At 34.8% G+C, this 21,819-nt stretch overlaps 1 protein-coding gene across 6 annotated transcripts in view; it reads right to left on the bottom strand.

Annotated features, from left to right (window-relative positions):
* Positions 1-726: 726 nt before the first annotated feature.
* LOC107995538 (LIM/homeobox protein Lhx9) overlaps positions 727-21,819 on the bottom strand; it is a 601,193-nt gene continuing 580,100 nt past the window's right edge. For all 6 annotated transcript variants that reach the window (XM_028665570.2, XM_062083417.1, XM_017053117.3 and 3 more), the window contains 2 exons: positions 9,274-9,417; positions 727-8,000 (listed from right to left, as the gene is read on the bottom strand). In XM_028665570.2, coding sequence (XP_028521371.1) covers positions 7,841-8,000; positions 9,274-9,417 — 304 coding nt within the window. In that variant the 3' untranslated portion in view covers positions 727-7,840. The remainder of the gene's footprint in view (positions 8,001-9,273; positions 9,418-21,819) is intronic.

Raw genomic sequence — 21,819 nt, 5'->3', positions numbered from 1 at the left:
AAGAAATAAGATTTAAAAAATTGGGATCAACTTAAATTGTTCGAACTTAAATATGCTTTTTTAAGTATATTATTCTATATAATCTTGAGTTTTCATTTGGTATCTAGAATTCATATTTTAAGGGTGTCTCACAAATATATTTATATCTTGTATATTTTTGCATATTATATTCTGTGAATTTTTAAATTTTTATTTCCTCAGGTTTTAAATTCCTCATAAATGAATAAACATATGTATTATTTATAACAGTTTTTTTATCCATATGAATTTTATATTATGTCTCTATTAAAGAGAAGAATTTATTGCATTTTTAAGATAAGAAGTTTTTTTTTATCTAAATTATTTTATAACGAAAAAGATGACAAGTTATTGATGCCAAATTCGAGCATCGAACATATAGCACCGGTGAGAAGTAACATTTTCATTTCAATTTCGAAGAGACAGGATATTATTTCAATTTATCAAGAATTGATCTTTTCGATCTGCATTCTTTGTAGACGGTATAAATCAACATTATTTGTATTAAATTTATACGAACATAAAAAAAAAAGATAATACTAAGAAAGATCAATTTATACGAATTATGTACAAAAACCGGCAAAATTTATGCAGCAACCTAATACATGGAAGAACTAGGACGGATAATGACGATTTCGTATATAAATACGTATTTCATGAATAGCACATGACAAGAAAAGCGTGTATGATTCACATGAACGAACGACGTTTCTAAAAACTTGTGATTTTTATTTAATTAATAAACGTGTCTTGTATGTGTGTATGTGTGTGTGTGTGTGTGTTTCTCCGTGTGTATTATTATTATTATTAATATTATTTTTTTTTGTATTTTACAAGAGGCCGCGAAACCATTTAGAGATATCGTCGGGTCCCGGGATAAGAAGATCGAGATAAATCAAATAACAAAATTAACTAAACGCGAGAAGATCGTGAGCTGATCCAACCGCGTGTATCGCTCAATCGAGGGCGATGTTTTGCGATCTTCCATCACCACTGGACACGAAACCAATCCTTTCCATTCTTCTCCAGTTAACTTGTCGTACGAGCAATGGAGGCCATCGTCTCGTGGTCCTTTCTGACCCAACATTTACGAATATTTCTCTTTAGCAAAGGAGAAAAATGAAAATCGAAATTACGAAAATTACGATCAACGATACGCGGATAGAATAAAAAAGTTGAAACGTCGATTCGTTTCGTTGGATCGTCGCGAATAAAATGGCCGATTTCACGGAACCCAAAAATTGTTGAAAATTGATAACGTACTATTATTAATCAACTATCTTTAAAATCGTATTCTAATACACTTTTCTCATACACAGTCTTCGAAATTTAACGTAAAAAGTTTGGGTACAATCTCGAATCGACGAGCAATAATAACTTTGATCTTACTTTCTGACGAAATCAAAAACGAAAGACGAAAAATAAATTTATTACATAACGAACTCTTTAAAACATTGATTGAGTTTCCATCAGATTTAAAAGAATTCGATCATTTCGTCTCGCAACGATCGAATACATAAGATTAACGAGAACTCAAGCTCGAGAAACCATCGAATCATCCGTAACGCGTCCAAATGATGATGGCCAATCGCTTTTCATCGTGGCCGCGATCGTCCCTTCGAAGGACGAAGGCGGTGGTTACCACCCCCTCCCCCCCTCGCATTTCGCCGCATTCTTTTTTTTTTTTTTTAATAGTAAATACATAACCATTTATATCACACAAACTTTTAACAATATACAAAATGTACCCTATGTACAAGATTAAATTACACGATCACCGTCACAGCAAACGATTCCATTCGTCCGATCAACACTCGCTTCTTTCCACTCTCGAGAGGCGAATTTTCTTCGTTTCTTCTCGATCTTCATCATGGATCGAAGGATCGGCGGGGTGGCGGCGCGTTCCAAGACGCCGCAGATCGAAGGAGAAATCGACGAGGGAAGCGGCGAGGGAAACGATCCTCTCGCCTTTTGATCCTCCACTCCTCGTCGAGCACCGTCGCAGCGATCGGGCGTCGAGAACGTCGCCGGTTCGCTTTCATCTTTTTCTCCCTTTTTTAAAATCTCTCTCTCTCTCTCTCTTTCTCTCTCTTTCACTCTCACTCTCTTTCACTCTCTCTCTCTCTCTCTCTCTCTCTTTATTTCGATTCTTTAACTCTTATCATTCTCGCCTCGAATCCTCGTAAGCACGCGGCGGCGTTTCTGAGAGACGAAAGTTTCGCTAAGAACGAGACGGGTAAACGAGTAACGATCAATTGCACGGGCACGATTGTTCGGTCGCTTTACGGGACTTGGAGCGTGGCTCTTGTCCATCCGTTTGGTTTGAGAATAAGAATCTGGAGATGAAGAAGACGTTGGAGGGAATAAGGAAAGATAGAATATCGATTTTATTTTCTCGTTAGAAAGAAAATGTGTGACGGGTTGGTGGTCAAGTTGGTTATTTTTGTCTTTTTTTTTTTTTTTTTTGATTCTGGGGAAATGAATAATTTTAAATAGACGGCGCATCATTCGTTTCGTGAAAAAAATGTTTTATGATTTATGTTTTGCGATACTGGTAAATGGTTGTTGTAATTAGATTGGACAAGAAACTATGGAACGTATTCGTTGTTAAGATAAATATGTAAATAAGGAGGTAAAACATTAGAATGTAATAATTAATCATCCAAATAAATAGATAAATAAAGATAAACAAATTTAAATGTTAATGTAAATGTTAATATTATTTACTCTAATAGCAAAATAACATTAACCGTTAACATTTATTAAAAGGAAAATGGCAAGAATTTTTACATCAACATAACAAATTGTTACAAAAAATCTGTCAATGTACGCCCATTTCGTGATATTTCTGTTTCCAATATGAATTTGATGAATATATAAATGTAACTATTCATACGGAAAATATTATACTTTATAAATAAATATTGCAAGTGAACGAACAGTGGTCAGTGGTCTATCAAATTTTGTGATGGAATTTCGAAAATAAATCTAATCAGATCGTTATCATTTAACAAATGGTCAAATTATTGACATATGCAAATGAAAGAAGAAAAAAAACAAAATAATACTAATAAACCATATAACAGTTTAAAAAAAAAATCAAATAATTTCAAACACATCACGTTAAATTGATTATTAAATTATTATATCCACCAACCCAATAAGTTCATAAACGTGAATCTCGAAGAGAAAATCGTCGATCACGAATCCTTTATCAATTCTTTTTAATTCTTTCTATTACTTGATAAACTACTTGTTTTATTAATACAATTTTCACGAATTCGTCGAAACTCGCACGATATATTATACCGTGCGAACGATTTCAATGATCGCATTTGAAAAGTTAGAATTCCTCGAGAAAATGTAGCCATAAAGCGAGCCCGATCCAACCGTATCCGCGTTGATTTACACCCAAAACATGTGTCTTTAGTTTCGCATTGAGCTTCGAACGTGGCCGAACCTGTGTCGAGTTCCGATTCTCCTCGTTCGACTTCCGCGATGCGGTGGCGCCACTTGATGGAAAAGGAAACACTTTGTACAATTTGTAAAAGGGGCATTCGACACGGAAGCCGACAACAGGCATGGCCGATAGGTAGATACATCGTAACGTGTTCACGAATATACATTTACGTAAATGTTTATTGCGGATGTCGAAACCCTGGCCACTTAGAAAAAGTATTCTTATTACACGCTCCAATCCTTTCGCTGAACGAAGCGTTCTTGGGCATCGGTGCTCGCGCTCTCGTCGCCAGACAGACAGAGTGTTTCAACCTTGTTTCGACTCTGGAGGAATTTTTTTTTTTCTCGAACATTATAGCACTCTTTATAAATCGTCGATTCTTTGGATTTTCTTTTTTTTTTTTTTTTTTGACAGTGCTCAATTTTTTACAAAATTCTCGATGACGTGAGCATCACACTCCGTGCAAATATTCTCGATGAATGGGAGAATGTATCAAAACGTAAAGATTCATTAGATATTTTTCGATAGTGTCCACTTAACTGTCGCTACGAATTCTTAGAATTGGAATTCTGGTTTTTTGAGGTATATCATATCACAAGATATGTTTGTTCCTTTCTCGAACTTCCACGAATCAATGAAACAAACGAAATTGGCAATGAAATTGTTGGATATAATTTTTGGAATACGTATTCTTTTAAATGACACACGTTTTGATTCCGATTCCGCGACAGTTAATTGGATATAATTGGATATTATTGTAAATTTTTTTATATTCACAATTATTAAATAGGAATTAGTTCGAGAAGAAAATTTTTCAAGACTTAAGTTTCTCTTGAAAGTTTTTCGCTAATAGACACGTATCGAAAGTGAAAGTTATTTCAGAACAATTACTCTTAATATTTAATTGTTTATTTACGAGAAATACTGTCACGAGAGTTTCATTCTCAAATAAATTCAGAAAGAAATCTAGAAATTTGTTCAGTATCACATATTTACTATTGAGGCTTGCAAATAATATCTCCAAATTTTCGTATGTTTATTTAAAATTCATTCTAATCAAAGATGAAAAAGATAATTGAAAGAAAAAATTATATATATGTATATATTCGAACATATTATTCATATTATTATTATTACAAAATATCCATGAACTGATAAAAATCATTGGAGCGCGATATTAAGTAAATTAAAATGTGATAATACGATAATGCGACACATTGGAGAGCCTCAATAATAACTTCATAAGCAAAAAAACGTTTATAGCGTTAATAACAAACTTGCGAAAATAAATAAAAATCCTTATTCGAGAGTTGGATAATGCTCGAGGAACAGTTTTTTATCCACCTCTGATTGCACAATCTGGATCAGGGAATTTCGCAAAGGGAGAGAACCGGTCCGACCACGAGGGACGTCAACGGTGTTGGAAAATTCGAATGATAATTTCGCTCGTTCGACGATTTCACCTCGTGATGTCGACCTTTTATTCCGGGACAGCAGAGACTCGATTAAACGATCGCGAGAACAAGGAACGCTTAATGAGTTTACAGGGAGAGGCTGTGTCTCGAGGAGGGAGGCGGGAGAGGAGGAAGGGAGGGAGGGGTTGGTTGATTTTGAAAGAAAAATAATTTTCTAAGGACCAGGAGCTGACGTTCTCAATCGACGAATTATCCGAGTCGATGGAATTTTCTTTTCTGTACACGTGATTTTAGATCTCGATTCCTGCGTCAGATCCTGGCCCTCTTTGAAAATTCTATTTAAAGGAATACGGGAAAAAAAAAAAGTAAGAACAATCTTGGGCGTTCTGTATAAAGAAGAAAATATTTTTTAAAAGTAATTATTCAGATTAATTTTGAGAGATAAAATAAAAGTAATAATTAATGGGATAAATAATCATTATAGATTATTATTAATTTTAAATCTTGAATTTTAATTAATTTTAGAAATTTTAGAATGTTGTATTAGATTTTGTATTGAATTTTACTTGAAAGAATATAAAAAAAGAGGTAAAAAGGATCGAGTGTTTGGAAACGGAACAATTATTTCTCGAGTAATTATTAAAATTTAATTCTTGAGGATAAAGTAAAATTAGTATAATGGAACCTTCATTATTCGAATATTCTAATATTCATTCTACTAACCGAATTGTATGCTATCTATATTCGCGTTTGCAAAATTTAATTTAATTTGAAATTGGACGAGTTTACACAGTGTACGATAATAATATTGAAACATAAATGTGTACTTAGTATTAACTATTGAAAGGGAAAAAATACTTGGAAAATTAGAAAATGAATAAAGTTACTATAAAATTAACAAAAGTACCTACATTATTATATTGAAAAATCCATAATCATTGATATTAAAAAAAGAAATGTAAACTTATTTGTGAAATGCACATTTCTTTGCATATTTATATTAAAAGATTTGTACAATTACAGCTAAAAAAATACGAGTTTTCTAATTTTTATAATAGATACTTTCTTTTTTATCCTGTCATCTCAATTTTGTTGTAAATAAGCGTATTGTTTTCCCCAAAATAATTCATCTAAGAAAAATCTATGTTCCATTATCCGTATATTTCTTTATTCGAAAGTTTATCTCCTTATTAATTCGAATAATGGAGGTTCTATTATAATCGATATATAAATAATCATTTTCAATTAATCTAATAACTTCTTCGTTTCGTTTATTTTAAATCTTTAAATTCCATTGTCAAATCTTGGTCTCTTCGTCAACTTAAACAAATGAAAAACAAAATAAAAAAGTAAAAATAAATAAAAATATAGAAAAAGAAAGGAAATAAAAAAAATAAAAAACTAAAGAAAAAGTCACTTAATAAAAAATAATAATAATAACAACCAAGCATTTCGACAAATTCGATCGAAACAAAAGAACTATTCCTTCCACAATTAATAAAATCTCGAAATCTCAAATATAAAACAAAAATATTAGTCAAGTATCTCGTTGTTAAAAATAAAATAAAACTAATGTTACGTAATCGAATGTTTACATAATCTTCGTAATGAAAAATTAAAAAAAAAAAAAAATAAAAATAATACGGTAAAATTTGTTTCAAAATTTCTTGTCATTAAACCGCGAAACATTTCACGCTTACAAAATCTCAACCGTACGAAACCATTACAAAGCGCCAGTGTTGAATAAACCACCGTGACGAGGGGCAGAGTGAAGAGGGAGGGCATCGAACGCAGATGCAGTCGCGTTTACCAGAGAAAAGGCGGTGAAACACGAGCGCGAAAGTGATTGCTGGTTACCTGACGTGCGATTAACAGGATTGCGGATTCGATTAAACGAACGGACGAGCATCGAAAAACATTGAACGAGACTGAAAGAAAAGCTGGCGTCTCATCGTCGTCGTCGTCGTTGTCATCGTTGTTGTTGTTGTCAGCGACGATGCACGCGGCCCAAAACGCATTCAAACACGCTTTTTTTTCAATTACCCTCGATTTTCCGTGATTGAGCAAAGATTATCGATTAGGGAAGGGAGACCAGTTGAGAAAGATGCGTACAGCGGCTCCACGCGGTGGCCGTGCGCACGATTCGAGAACACGGTTATCGATAGTCTCGATCGTTCTCGAGGGGATCGAATCGCGCGGATGCGCGCGCAGCGGCCATGGCGCGCGGCGGAACACCGAATCGAAGACGCGTTCGATCGGTCGGGGACACGTCGAAATACGAACAAGAAACGTATTTTTTTCTCTTTAACGGAGTTCTTCGGTCACAATCGGAACGAGATTCTCGTTCACCGGTATTTCCAGGCTCGGCCCTTCGTCTTCTCTTGCACAAGGTTCGCGTTGTCCACAAGGCAAGTCACAAAAGTTTCGTTCTAACCTCACGAGAGAAAACAGTTTCGCGAACCGGCTAACCGAAGAAGGAGTTCACGATTCCAATTTTTCCAGTGATGAAAGATCGTCAAGAACACTGTTTATTCTTCCACGTTGGAGATGGAACGGAAGAACGTTGGAGAAGTGAACGGCGGTGGCAACGGCGGTGGCGCCCGAGCCAGGAGAGGATTCGTTCAGCCGGGAGGAGACGGCCTCGAGGTTCAACGAGGGTTAAGGTTGTTCAGTCGCAGGTGTCCTGTGCCCACGGAGACCAGTCCTGATAGGTGGACGCCTGCAGGTGCGTTTGCTGTACCGCCAGTCCCGGATGTACGACTCCCATCTGATGATGGTGGTGATGGTGGTGGTGATGATGGTGGTACTGCTGATGACCCGGCGGAGGCGGCGAATAGGGATCCCCTCCGACGGCCACGTCCACGACGTCGACCTGAGACGGTACGACGGCGGACGTAGGCTGTGGAGAGGCTTGTACCTTCTTCGGGCGACCGACCGGGTTGCCGCCTCATTCGCGACTCCTTCGAGGCCGACCGACCTTACCTTTTCTTACCGGTGCACCTCCATTTCCGGCCGCTGCCGCGGCGGCCGCGGCCGCAACGCTCGACGATTTCACGATTTTGTGCCAATCCGTCTCGCATACCGGTGACCCCGATAGCAAGTAGTACCTGGGCGGAGAAATGGATTTTTTTTAGTTAATTTTTCTACATGTCTCGATTCTTTGTGTAAGTAATATTTTTTTTTAATACGGTGAAAGTAGAAAGTAAAATTGTGAACGTACATTTCTGTCTATAAATCATTGGTTATAATCTTAAACGTGGGGATTGATTAATTTTGTAAATTTATTAATTTTTTTTATCATATAAAATATTTATTACGACTTGTATTGCAATTCGTACTGCACGTTTAAGAATGTAATATTGCTTGTTAACATTGTAATGTTCGGGTAATTTATATACATCTTGAAATATCATAAAGTCTATTGATTTATAGATAGGATTGTACACGATCAATGGGACTATTTAATAGATTGTTAAACGATCAATAATTCGCAATTCGTCTTACGTTTCTACTCTGTACGAAGAATTGACTATATCATATACGTATAGTACGTCTATAGTTGCATCATGCCAATTGCCAACACCGATGGAAGTAGTAAAAGTAATACGGGTAATCGTTTCATACGAACAAAAATTCGAAACGAACGGCTGTAATCAAGCAGAGCACACACAGAGCATCCACGAAATCGATGCTCATAAACAAGATTGCTTCATTACCGGGCCACGATAATTGTGTCCCTCCTCCTTTATTACAAAATCCCCAGTTGCGATCCCCACCAATTAACCGACAGTCCCGTGTGACACGCCTCTTTTCCAACCCTTTAATTGCCACGTTTTCTCCTCGAGTTGTACGTATTCACCCTAAACGGAATTATTGGTAAAATTCTAATAATATCGAGTTCACGACATCTACCATTGATTCCATTTCATCCCCACATTTCCCCGGAAATCAAGATACTTTAGTGTTGTAATATAATTATGCAACTATTTCTTCAATGAAACAATGAAAAATCTCTTATTGATGCTCTACTATTTTTATCTTGATTTAATTATCAAATTAATTGGAATATAAAAGATATGAATATTTGTACAATATTGTATAAACTTTCAAATATTTTATCTATCTGTTAAAAGTTATGATAGTAAGTTGCATATTTTTGAATTTCTTAATTTACTAGTTTAACGGCGAGTTTCAAAACAAAAATGAAAAATATTCGTAAAGTTATGTTACTTTTAATCTAGAGAAAATATTTTTATAAGTTGGCCTGTTTGTTTGTGGAACATGCAAGAGACAACGAAAAGTTGTTTTTTCATTGTTATTCCGGTGAGAACGTAGTAATAACAATTGTTAGCGAGTCTATTAATCAGATCTGAATCTTACCTATCGCCGGAAACCAGTTGATTTCCGCATTTGCTACAGGTGAAGCATTTCTGATGAAATACCGATCCACCCGCCCTCATTACCAGCTCGGTGGCAGGTATCGCGTTGCCGCAACCTGCACAAGCACCACTACTTCCAAACATTCTGAAACAATAGCGAATAACGTCGATTAATTAGCCACGTTAATTACCTCTGATTAGATCAATTGAATTCTAATTTGAAACACAAAAAAATATTCGTTTTAAAGATAAGGATATGTAAAACTGATGGAAGGGATATTAATGGATATTAATTTCTGCAGTTTTTATCATTTTTTCTTTCCGTTATATATTCTCCACTTTAATTTGTTTCTTCAATCTTTCAAGAAGAATATCTCATTTACAGAAATCCTTGTTGTCCAATGTTTTTCGAAAATTTGACCTAGATATCGTTTTTATTTCTTCAGAATCGAAGAATTTATACGAAAATTTCAAAAAAGATAATAATATAAAGAGAGTAAAATTGTAGAGAGTACGTCGTAATAAACGAAGAAGAATCCAATTTTTATTTGAAGAGATGCATGTAATATTGTTCTGGAAAACGATTTTTTTTTTCCAATTTCAATTAATTCTGAATGCTTTTCTTGTGTCAATGTGCGTAATCTGTGCAGTTAACACATTTGTTACCACTAGAAAATTAATTACATGCTATCTAGTTTTGTAGATAAATTATCAATGCATTCACACATTTTCATCAATAATGATAAATAATATCTGATATCATAAAAAGTGTATGTAATAAGATAATAAATTATTAAATTCACGAAATATTAATTACAATACAAATTGCAATTTGATTGTTGTGTTCCTTGGAATCGGTTCACAGAATATTTGAGCAAATATAAATGTTAATAAATACTTTGTGGCCAACTCAATATTTAGGAAAAGAGACAGTTTATTGGAGGGATGTTAAACTACGAGGGTAAGGTTTGATCAAGAGAAGGGATTGGATAAAGCGAAAGGGGGCGCCAATAATTACGAGATTTCTCTTTGTTCGTGAAAACGAATATTTCTACGTTCATTAATATTTCATTGGGTTATACGGGTAGCTGGGTACATTAACGAGTCCAGATTTATGTCGGATACGCATTACGAATTCAATGATGTTGACTAAAAATTGATAATTCGCAAAAATATAAGTATGTATGCGGCGATCGTTCAATGTATGTCGTACGTATTATCGAAGCATTAACAAAGCGATTTTCTCTTCAGTAGCTGGTACTAATGAATCGATTTTAATGGTATTGCGATCCGGATTCGTTTACGACTTATTACAAGTCTGATAAAAATTTCATTTTATGGCTGTGAAACATTTCCTTTTGTTTCTTGTTTTTATTCAGAAATATTTTCATTGGCGAAAAATATTAACATTTGTATGATATTATCGATAAAATTTTAACGATTTATATTTACGACATATGTACATTTGCCCCGATCTGTTATTAAAATCACTTCAATACATACTTCCTTTTTATTAACAATTTTTTACGTTTATCTTACAATTTTAGTATCTTAGTTTAATGGCCACCATTTTAAGAATTTTCGTCATAAAATGTTTATTTTAATATCCTGATCTTTCTATATTCTTATTAAACATGAAAATTAAAATTTTTATTTCAAATTAAAGAGATTTATAAATTATATATATATATATATATATTATATTACGTGGAGATTAAAAATTAAATCCCGTCATTATATTTCTCCAGAACAGATTAAAGAAATATTTTTTAAAAAAAGAAAAAAGTTCTTAGAATAGAGTAATTATATTGTATAATAGTATAATAAAATAGTATAATGATATAATAAAATTTCAATAGATTAACTCTTATACTTTTGCTGTAAGAAATTCTTAAAGAATGTTATGAAATATTAATGAGAATATCTCTTAAATAATGATATGAAGGAAAAAGGCTTTTATATTATTAAATTATTACCTTATTAATAGACTTTTTTTATCAATTACCTATCCTATCTCGATTAATCTTTCTTAAAAATATAATTTTTTGAAAAACACAACTCACTTTTCTTCCGCATTCATTCGCGGACCCATCTAACGCATCATTCTTTTTTCTTTTTTTTTTCAAACCGAACACAAGAATCTCATGAATCTCGTCCCCGAACTCCGTTCGACGAGACTCGTCGCGAGGCGCGCCATTAGTCCGAATATACAAATTTATCATTGGATGGGTGGGTGTCTGCGGATGGGTATCCCCTCTGGAAAATCGTGGCGGTCTCGGATGAAGCGAGAAAGGCGACCAATTACGGCCGAGGGCTCGGAGGACGACATTCTACTCTGGGTTTGAACGCGATGCGATAGACACGAGGCGTTTCCAATTAAACCTCGCGCCGGTCTCATCGCGCAAACACTTTCTAACTAAATGAGGTTAGGCCGGCAACAGAGGGACCGTGTAGAATCCTATATTCACCACGCCACGCTTCCCTTTCTTTTCTTCCTTATTATACCCGTGGTCCCGTTGACGTTCCAGCTGCTTTAAACGACACGAAAAGATATATATATATGTATATGTATGTATATAAAGAGAGGGAGAGGGCGGATTATAATAAGGCGTCGCATGTATAATTGTCGCGGCGTCTTCGTTCGTGTGAAACCCGTTGCTCGTCACTTGTCCTCCTCCTCTTTCCTAAACGCTCGTTTCTCTAGTCACGAGGGGGAGAGAAAAGAAAAAGAAAAAGAGGAGGAGAGAATAATAGAGGGAAGAATATAGCGAGGAACTAAGAGAAGGGAAGGCGAAAAAATGTTTGCGTCGCTGGAAATTTCGCGGGCTTTCAGAGGCGGCCGCTGCCTGCCTGCAACCTTCTCCCCCTTTTGATCCCTTCAAAACAAGCACACGCCTTCTTTCAGGCTAAACGTCGTCGTTAGCCGTGCAAGCTACGCCGGCCGGCGAGTTAATAAACGTTTCTTCTCTCTCTCTGTCTCTTTATTCTTATGTGTTTCTCCATCTCTATGCATTTTCTATATGTGCACGATTAATACGCGCGCAATGTGTTAATTACATGTGTACACTCGATGACACGTGTTTTCTTTCTGCATTTGAAATTGTGAATGATCGTGTTCAGAATTTTATCATTTTGGAGTTATAAAATCACTGTTATGCAGTTGCCGTGTTAGTTACATCGGGCAGGGAGTTAATAAACATTTCTCCCTTTTAGCATATTTTGTTTATGATTAATACACACACGATGGATATACGTGCTATCTATATTTTCTTTTGTAAGTGGCTATGTAATAAGAATTTTATCATTTTGTGGTTGGTTAATTTTAATACACCTGTGTGTCATTACAGTGTCATTCGAAAAGTGTAAACGGTCGTATGTTTGGCTCATATTAAGTGGTGTAAAAATATCATGATTACTAATAATTTTTAACATATTACTCATTTACTGAAATAAGACGAATAATACAAATGTTTCTCTGATCTCCACACGATATAAGATAATATAAGATTTCCAACGGGAGAAACATTCTTAAAATATCTTATCTAAAACAATAAAGAAACTGCTTCCAAATATCCTTTTTCCATCCTCACTCCTGTGCCCTCGCGCACACTTATTACTGTCTCCCCTTAATTTCTCCATTAACAAATTACAATGGAGGAGAGCTCGAAAGGGCTCTGGGAAAGGATTAACGAAAGCGGAGACACTTGGAAATTTCATCCTTCCGACAATCATTTCATCCTATCCAACCTTGTTACGGCGGGGATACAACGTTTTCCATCGCAGGATTGGTCGAGCGTACATCGAATTCCTGCAAGATTCGTCAGTTCGAAACGGAGAAACGGGCGAAACCTTTCCCCTTCCCCGGATTCTGTTCCGCTCCTCCTCTCCCTCCTCTCGAGATACCGAATAATCGGCTTTATAAAATGTTGCCAAAGCTAAAGCTTTATAGGTTCCTATAATCTTTAAATGTGCTCGCGCCACGCCGCTTTTCCCTTATAATTTGCGACAATCGTGTACACGCACGGTGTATGTGTGTGCATCATTAAAATTCCACGCTTTATGATCATCGAGGTCCCTTCTTCTCAAGGCGCGGGTTATTAATAGTAGCGCGGGTCCCTATGGAGCAATTAAAAATAACCAATGTTGATATTTGGGTTAAGTTGCGGTTTCAAGCATCTCCAAGCACGGGGATGCATGTGGAGAAAGAGAGGTGAAAGATAAAGGAGGATGAAAAGGAAAGGAGAGGAGTGGGCGGCAAATTGAAACGAAAAACGCTCGACGCTGTCCGATCGAGCTTCCATGAAATATATCGAGGCTCGCCGGTGAATTAATGGAAATTTCCAATGCGAAAGAACGCGCGCTTAGAAAAAATATATATTCGCCGAAACCTCGATAATATATTTTCCATTGTCGACCGGTGGATGTCGTTTTTTTATTTCGACTCGGTAAAAATACGACTCACGCGAGGTGAAACCTCGGCTGTGATAAAAAAAATTCGCCGAAATTTTAAGGGAGGAACTTATTGACAATGGAAACTTCGGAAACGATATGATTGTTTCTTTTTGGATTTTCGGATGTTGTCAGTCAAGGTAGAATGATATAGGAACAATGAGTTATCTTTCATATCGATATTTCACAGAATCTAGTAATAACATACACGAATTTATTATAAGTTTTCTATTTTATGCCTGAACCATTATTCTCGTTGATTTTATTTCTCTCAATATCTAATAAATTACGCAACATCGAACTAGATAAGAAGAGAATTATCATAATGAATAATAAAAAAACCAAGCATTAAAACATCCGCTGCGTAAATTGAACGCCCACAAAGTTGGAAGATACACTAATAAATATAACGTGGCCCATCAACGTTATCGAAGATGCATTTCGAGTTTCTCGACAACTCTTTGACTTTTTCCTTCCACCCTAGCACACTCGATCTCCTTAAGTTCCTCTATCCATAGTCGCTTCAACCATAATTCAGCCATAAGATCCATTCAACCAGAGAGGCAAAGTGCGCAAAATTGCAACGGCCTAGTTGCCTCGTGTATCGAGAGGTGCATTCAGAGTTTCCGGATCAACAGAATACTTCAATATACGTGGAAGACGCGTATCACCTGACGCCCACGGAGTGATTCGCACCCTAACCTCTCCCACTTTCTCGTTTCCCTCGCGATAACCTCGAGCGAGATTAGTTAAAATGTATTCGCCACGGTCAAATTAATATCCATCCATTAGCATTACCCGCGCGGCTATCTCGGGCCAATTTCCTGGAATGTAAGCGTCAGGTGTTCGATTACGGGGTACCGACGATCTTAACATTTCAGCCTTCTTCTCTCCTTGACATTGCGGATCTTCAACCGCGACGCATCAATACACGCGGCCTTATATCTTCGTTAATGGCGGCTAATGTTTGCCGAACGTTGCCAGCCGTACACCGGTGCCTCGTAAAGTCCGCTGTTTATACCGCAATTAGCTGTGTAACGATACGTGGCCACGTCGAATCGGCCACGACACGGTGCCTTCCTCGTCGAGGATACCCCGGGAATTTCAAAGATGGAATTTCACAGGTTCGACCCTCGACGTGGGAAACGGATGGACGAATCGGTTATTTCTGATTATATTCTGGACGAATTTCTATTATTATTTGAACTTGGATAGAGATCAAGAATATGTATTTTTTTTATTAAGGATAAAAAGTAAAGGATTAATTCGTTAAGAATTATTTATGAATTAGATCGGAAATTTTATTCGTGCCTGATTATTTGGATTATTATTTTTTGACCGACTTTTGTTCTAATATAGTAATCAAATTTTTGATAGAAGTCGTACGTTGCTTTGATATATTATGATTAAATATTTTTACCTTTTTCATCGTTATTTATTGCCAGATCATAATTGGAATACAACTTCTTCTCGTTAGTGTGACGTTTAAAATATTGATAATACTGAGTCGGGGTAAAAAAGTAAAGTGAAACGGTATAATTATAAAATGAGAGTAAAAATGAGTTTAATGGAATTAAATATTCTGAAAACTGATTATCTACATCATCGAGAACTTGTAAAAAAAAAAAAAGTCTGTAACTCCATTTGCGTTCTTGTTACACGATCGCGAAATCTAAAGTCTCAGGGTATTACGCAGTGAACGAGAATAAGTATTAAAATAGATTAATTCGAAAGATTATCGAAAGAATAAATAACGACGAGCAAATAAAAACAGGAGATCAACGACAGTTTCAATTTATAATAATATATATTGCAAATATATTTCGTGCAATATTTAAATAAGTAAAGAATTTGTAAAATTGCTTCAAATTTATAATATTTGATTACGCATTCTAAAAAAAAAAAAGAAAAATACTCTACGTGAACATGAACTCCTAATTAACCGAACGAAAAATTACACAACTGACAAGAAAAATTATACGAATTTCCATTACATGAACAACCAAGTATTATACGAATCTGCTTGTCCCTTTTCACAAGTTCATTTAAACCAAATTTCATCATATCGAAGAATTGACACAAGGATTAATTACTTATTCAGAAAGGATAAAACGTTTAATCTAGTGGTAATCGTAAAAGCACTTTAATAAACCAGTGTTAAATAAATCGTTCCACACCGAAACGTTCTCATCATCGTTCACCATAAATTCTACGATTTCTTTGTAGCCTGTGTTTCCATATTCCCCCTGTAAGTGAGACAATTATATTGATCGAGCAATAAAAGCAAAGCAAAGCAAAGCTCGAAGTGTGTTTTTCTCGCGTACGAAGGACACGCTTCGCCTCGATCCATTGGATTATTTATGCCCGTGGACTATAACACACGGTGAAGTGAAAATGAGAAAGCGTGCAAGGAGAAAATGAAACAAAGTTCTTTTGCCCGTGTGCACGCGTCAGGAGTGGTTGTGCGTTTAATTGCATCGGATAGAGGCGGCGTTTTGCATACGTGATCCATTCGATGGAATCGATCGTCGGTAAAACAGGGAGAAAAAGAAAGAGAGAGAAAGAAAGGGAGAAAAGAGGGAGACGAGGCAAAAAAAGCTTGAACCAAGCAAATCTAAACTATATATACTCTTATGCTCGATTTTGTCTCGTCGTAGTTTCTCATTAATTTACCGTGATACTCGTGATATTTATAATCGTTCGTCGTTGAACCAGATATACGTCGTTAAAACGAACTTTTTCCTCTCGACCATCGATGCAAAATGCCCGTGGAACAAATTTTCTCCACGGAATGTGAAAGGCCTCCCACGTTTGTATTCAATAGTTACGTGTATACATATATATATATAGTATTATTATATACAGTAACTTAGAAAAGTATTCGAAAGAAAATTATTTTTAATTCGAAAATCTGGATTCTAACGAAAGTTTATATTTCTATGATGAATTATATATAAAAGATTTTTTTTTATACAAGTAAAATTTAACATTTTAAAATGTTAACATTTATTCATTGTCTCGTATACAATTTCAGATAATATATTTTTAGAACAAACTATGCTAAAAATTTGAATTACAACATTGCAGTATCTTATTTTTATATGAGGTCTTTCATACAATGTTATATAATCCAATAATTGTACGATTATTAATTTGTAAATCTTTCAATAATATTTTCACTAGTTAAATCTAACAATTTTATTTACTTCGAGTAAATAAAATTCGAATAGTTTCGTAAGCCACTGTACACACACACACACATACACATGCTGTAGGTTGTTGGTTCGTTCCACCTTCACACGAATACACACGAGCGAGTACAAAACGAGGAAAGGAATCGATCGAAGCAACTGAAAATTACTTTGGTCCGCTCGATTTTCGATTCATTCGGTTGAGGGATCGATATTCCATCGGTTCGTTGTTCTGGCTCGCTCTCTGCGTGCTGGTTGATTAATCAAGCACGCTAATAATTACAGCGACCTTTTGATCTGAAGGAGGAGCGTTCTTCTCGAAGAGTCGCGAATTACTTAAATGAAAGTTTGATTGGTCTTTTCTTTTCTTTTTTTTTTAATTCGATTGGAGAAAGATGAAATTTATATTGACTACGTTGAATAATTAAGTAGATTGATTCGTGTTGGCCAGACATTCGAAACTTGACCGACTTTTGATTAATTGGAAATAATTTTGAGAAATAATTTTTTCTGTATAATTTTAATCTTTAGTGCTATCACCTATTTATATTTATATAAATAATATGAAAATGAAATTTAATAAAATAGATTGCTAATGATTGTAATAATTTTAATATTAATCTTTAAAACAATATATTCATAATAGTGTGTGTGTATAGTTTATTTAATAATATTTTTATAACAAAGAATAAAAGAATGGTAAATAATAAAACCTCTCGCACAAAGAAATACAGATTTCATTTTATTTTTAGAAATCAAAAAGAATATTTAAATTTTAGAAAAGAATCCAATAGAGAAAAACTATTCCGCCAAAAAAAACGTTATCCTTTTATAATAAAACAATATTGAAATAATATTATTTAAAATAAAGTAATAAACTAAATACTACATAAATAAAAATTTTATTCCAATAATTATTCGAACAACGCCCTATTCTACTTTACACCAGCGTTATCAGTCTCATTAAAATATCTCGTAAAACTCTTTATAATAAAATTCTCATATAAACCAACTAGAAGGAGAAAAAAAACCATCCAAGAAAACCGATACTAAATAATCAACTATCTTTATCCTCGCTTTCTATTTCTCCCAAATTCAATCAAACTCAGATAACCCATTCCAGCGGAGCCAAGTTAAATCTCCAGAAAAAAAAAGAAAAAAAAGAAAAAAATGAAAGTCGATATTCCAAATAACAAAACAATTTCCCAAACGCACAACTACTTTCTACGGAAAGCGGTGTACAATCACACAGGACCATAACCTGAAGCAAATCCAAGCCTCGATTCAACCGAACGATATCGAGCCATTTTCCGTCCTCTCGTGGTACGCGGAACACGTGGCCGCCCGCTCACGGTGCTCGCGCTCGTTCGAGCGAAACGAGTCGGACACAGTTACTGCACCTGTATGCACGTGCAACTTGCATACCACGATACTTCATCGACCACTCTTATATAGGGCGCACACAAACCCGCACAACTGTACGTATTAACACACACTACAATCTCCATTATTCGAACTAAGAGGAAAACAAGATTCGTTCGGATAAGAGGACACGGATTTTTGTTAGATTGTTTTACGTTTTCAGAGAAAATATTATTAGTTATGTATCGAAAAGATTAGGAGGATATATTATATTTTTTTTTCTTTTTTAGTTGTTAAATTGGGAAAAATTTTAATGCGATTTGCATATTACAATTTCTAATTTTCTTAATTCTTGTGTCTTTTTTTTTTTTAAAGTGTCAATTATTGTGGATTTCACAACGTTATATTTTGTAGCATTCTTAATGTAGCTTTCTAATTTCTTAAGTGTTTCGTTTCGATAGTTAACATTAAGTACACGTTTGCATTTAGATGTTATTGTATATATTGCGGTAGAAACGTCAACTCGGTAAATGTATACACTTATTAATCATTGTATACACATACTAATTTGTAAAGTAAATGTACTCGTAACTAATCAAATGTAAACTTTGACTAGTAAATGCATACAGTTTCACATTTGATTTAGTACAAATATGCGCAAAATAAAACTCCATGACAACGATTGGCTATAAAAATTCATATGCTGCATATATTTTTGTTTCTCCGATTGTTACGATTGAAATACGTATAATTATAATTATTTCTTCGATATAAATTCTTCGATTTAAAAAGAAAGAAATTGTAATCTATTGTAACCAACGGATATTATTTCATTCATTGTTTATTTATTTATTTTAAATCTATAAATTGACGCTAAATAATCTGTTGTAGCATTGTCTAGTGAATGTATTTTTAGGAACAATAAATATTTTTATACTCTATTCAAGATTTTCACTAAAATCTTAAATAAATGTATATACTGATTATAAACTTTAAGATTTTACTACCATATATAGTGTATAATACTGGCAGTAATATGACATTACGAAACATTCAATTTATTTCATTTATCCCTGATTTTATCCGACTTCCAAGATCACTTTGATCAATTTTCTTTTCCAAACTCAATTTAAAAAGATAAAAAGTTCACTTTTTCAAATAATTATCATATCCACCATAAAAAGCATTTTTTCAAAAATTTATCGATGCACACTATTTCTTTCATCTTTTTCATTGCAAATTATTGCAAATAATACAATTCGAACAGAACATTGGAATCGAATTTTAGGCAATTTTGCATTCTAAATACAGCTCGATTCGCGAAATCCCTCCTTCGAAACGAGACTCTCGGGCGTTGGAGAGGGGGGGAGGGGGGTATACCTGTTGATTCTTGCGTCGAAAATTGCGGCGACGTGGAAGAATTAAAATATCGAGCGTATAACGATCCGCTATAATAGAGATGGAGAGATGATCGTGGTTGATCGACGCCGATGAAAGTTTTCACACGCGCCGCCGCTCGATTCCTATTTATGTTGCATTCGCGAGGAAGCGTCGAATTCGCCGGCCATCGTGCCACGTCGATAAAATATCGGGGAATTTTAATCGGCCAGGCTGGGTTCACCGTCGACGTTTAATCTCGTATCGGGCCGCCAGCCTGTAAACACTTTTGCTTTTCGTATATTGGATCACGTGAGCGGCGCACAATGCATCTAGACGCGGAGGTGTTCCGGCTATGGGCGTCGGGGATGATCGACGTTTGCAACCACGATCGAGAATGCAGATGTAAGTACGATGTGTATATATATCGTGGAAAGGTGTTATTTATTGTTAAGTCGTTTTAATTTTATAGATCTTGAAATAGTAGAATGAATTTTTCAAAATTATAAATTTTAATTCTTTCCTTTCTTCTTCACGAATTTATTGATATTTTTGTAAAGAATATGTAAATGAGGAGGAATTAGGATTACTTACGTTTATAAATTTAACAGAATTGTAATCGTAAAAATATTGCAGATAGAGCTATCAAAATTAAATAGTAAACAATCTGTTGAAAATTTAAATTATAGTAAATATAAATGAATCAAGTTATAGGTAACAATCAATTAAAAATTTTAATCCTGTTTTTTTTTTTTTAATAAACAGAATGTACTGAATTAATTGCGTCAAAGTTTGAGCAATATTATTTTTAATAACTTTATTAAAAATTCATTTGATCTGTAACTTAATAGAATACGTACAATAGGTACAAAAATTATTCATATTTATTGTACGCCAGAGTATTTATTATAGGATTACATTCAAATATATGAAATCGTATCGTTTAATAGTATGAAATAATATTTCATACGAATGTAAAAATTTAATACTATGAAAATCTGATAAAAAGACTCTCATTATACGTAGTCATTCAAAGCGTATATAAAGAAGAGTATCGATATATAAAAAATAAAATGATAAAGAACATAACCCAAATCATAGTAATTAGAGAAATGCATTTAATCGATTAAAATATCTTGAAACATAAAGTTATTTTATCCGTTTCAAAACTCTTCATCAATCACGTCACTAATAAGCATCCTTTCGTGAAAACGCGATTTAATTCGTGGATAATTCCCCGCTGCTGAGTCTCTTCGTGGCAAAGCGTGAAGAAGAGAAAGCTCGAAAACGTTTGATGAGGAAAACAAGTAACTAACATAGCAGCGGCAAAAACAAATATAAAAGGGGACGAGAGAGTATGAGAATCGGAAGCATAAGAGATAGAAGAAGCGAGATATCACGAGATATAGAGGAAAATTGTCTGCAATAACGATCTTCAAAACCAATACAATATCATCAACCGTTATTTTACTAATTTTTTTAATTATACAATTTTCTTGTTATATCTAAGAATATTAATAACTAATTCTTCGATTAAAATTTTATACGAAATTCGTTAGGAAAATAAAATATATCCCATTTGTTTCCATAATTAATTAATTAACAATTGATTCCCCGCCAATTATTAAATTGTATCAATGCAGCATGAATAGTGAAATGTAAATCGAACTTTTAAATCAAGGGATGAAACTTGAAAAAAAGAGAAAACGGTCAACGGTCAGCCATTTGGCTATAACTGCGGTGCACTCTGCAGGCAAGTATAGTTATTAACGTTGGATAGAAGGAGCGCGAGATAGAGAAAGAGGGGTACGTACGGTGAGGCGTAGGAGAAAATTGTCTGCAATTTCTGACAGGCTTCAAAACGTGCACACGCGCGAATATCGATGCGATATCGTTGGCCGAGGTCCGTGGAGCGCGAAAGGTTGCCACGATGGATCGGATTGGATTCGAGGTTTCTCGTTATTAATTTAATTACCGGCTGACAGTTCCATAATTAAATTGCTAATTTATCTGTCCAGGATCTGGCCGATCGCGCGCCGCCAGCCCAGTCAGCTCGATGATTGCTCGCGGAATGACGTTTCAATTCTTTCTCCAATTTTCTTCTTCCTTCCTTTTTCTTTCCCCTCTCTCTCTCTCTCTCTTTTTTCACTTTATTATTCCATGTCTCT

Source organism: Apis cerana, linkage group LG12 (genome assembly GCF_029169275.1).
Source record: "Apis cerana isolate GH-2021 linkage group LG12, AcerK_1.0, whole genome shotgun sequence".
NCBI classification, from domain to species: Eukaryota; Metazoa; Arthropoda; class Insecta; order Hymenoptera; family Apidae; genus Apis; species Apis cerana.
This window is presented reverse-complemented; position numbering and strand designations above follow the sequence as displayed.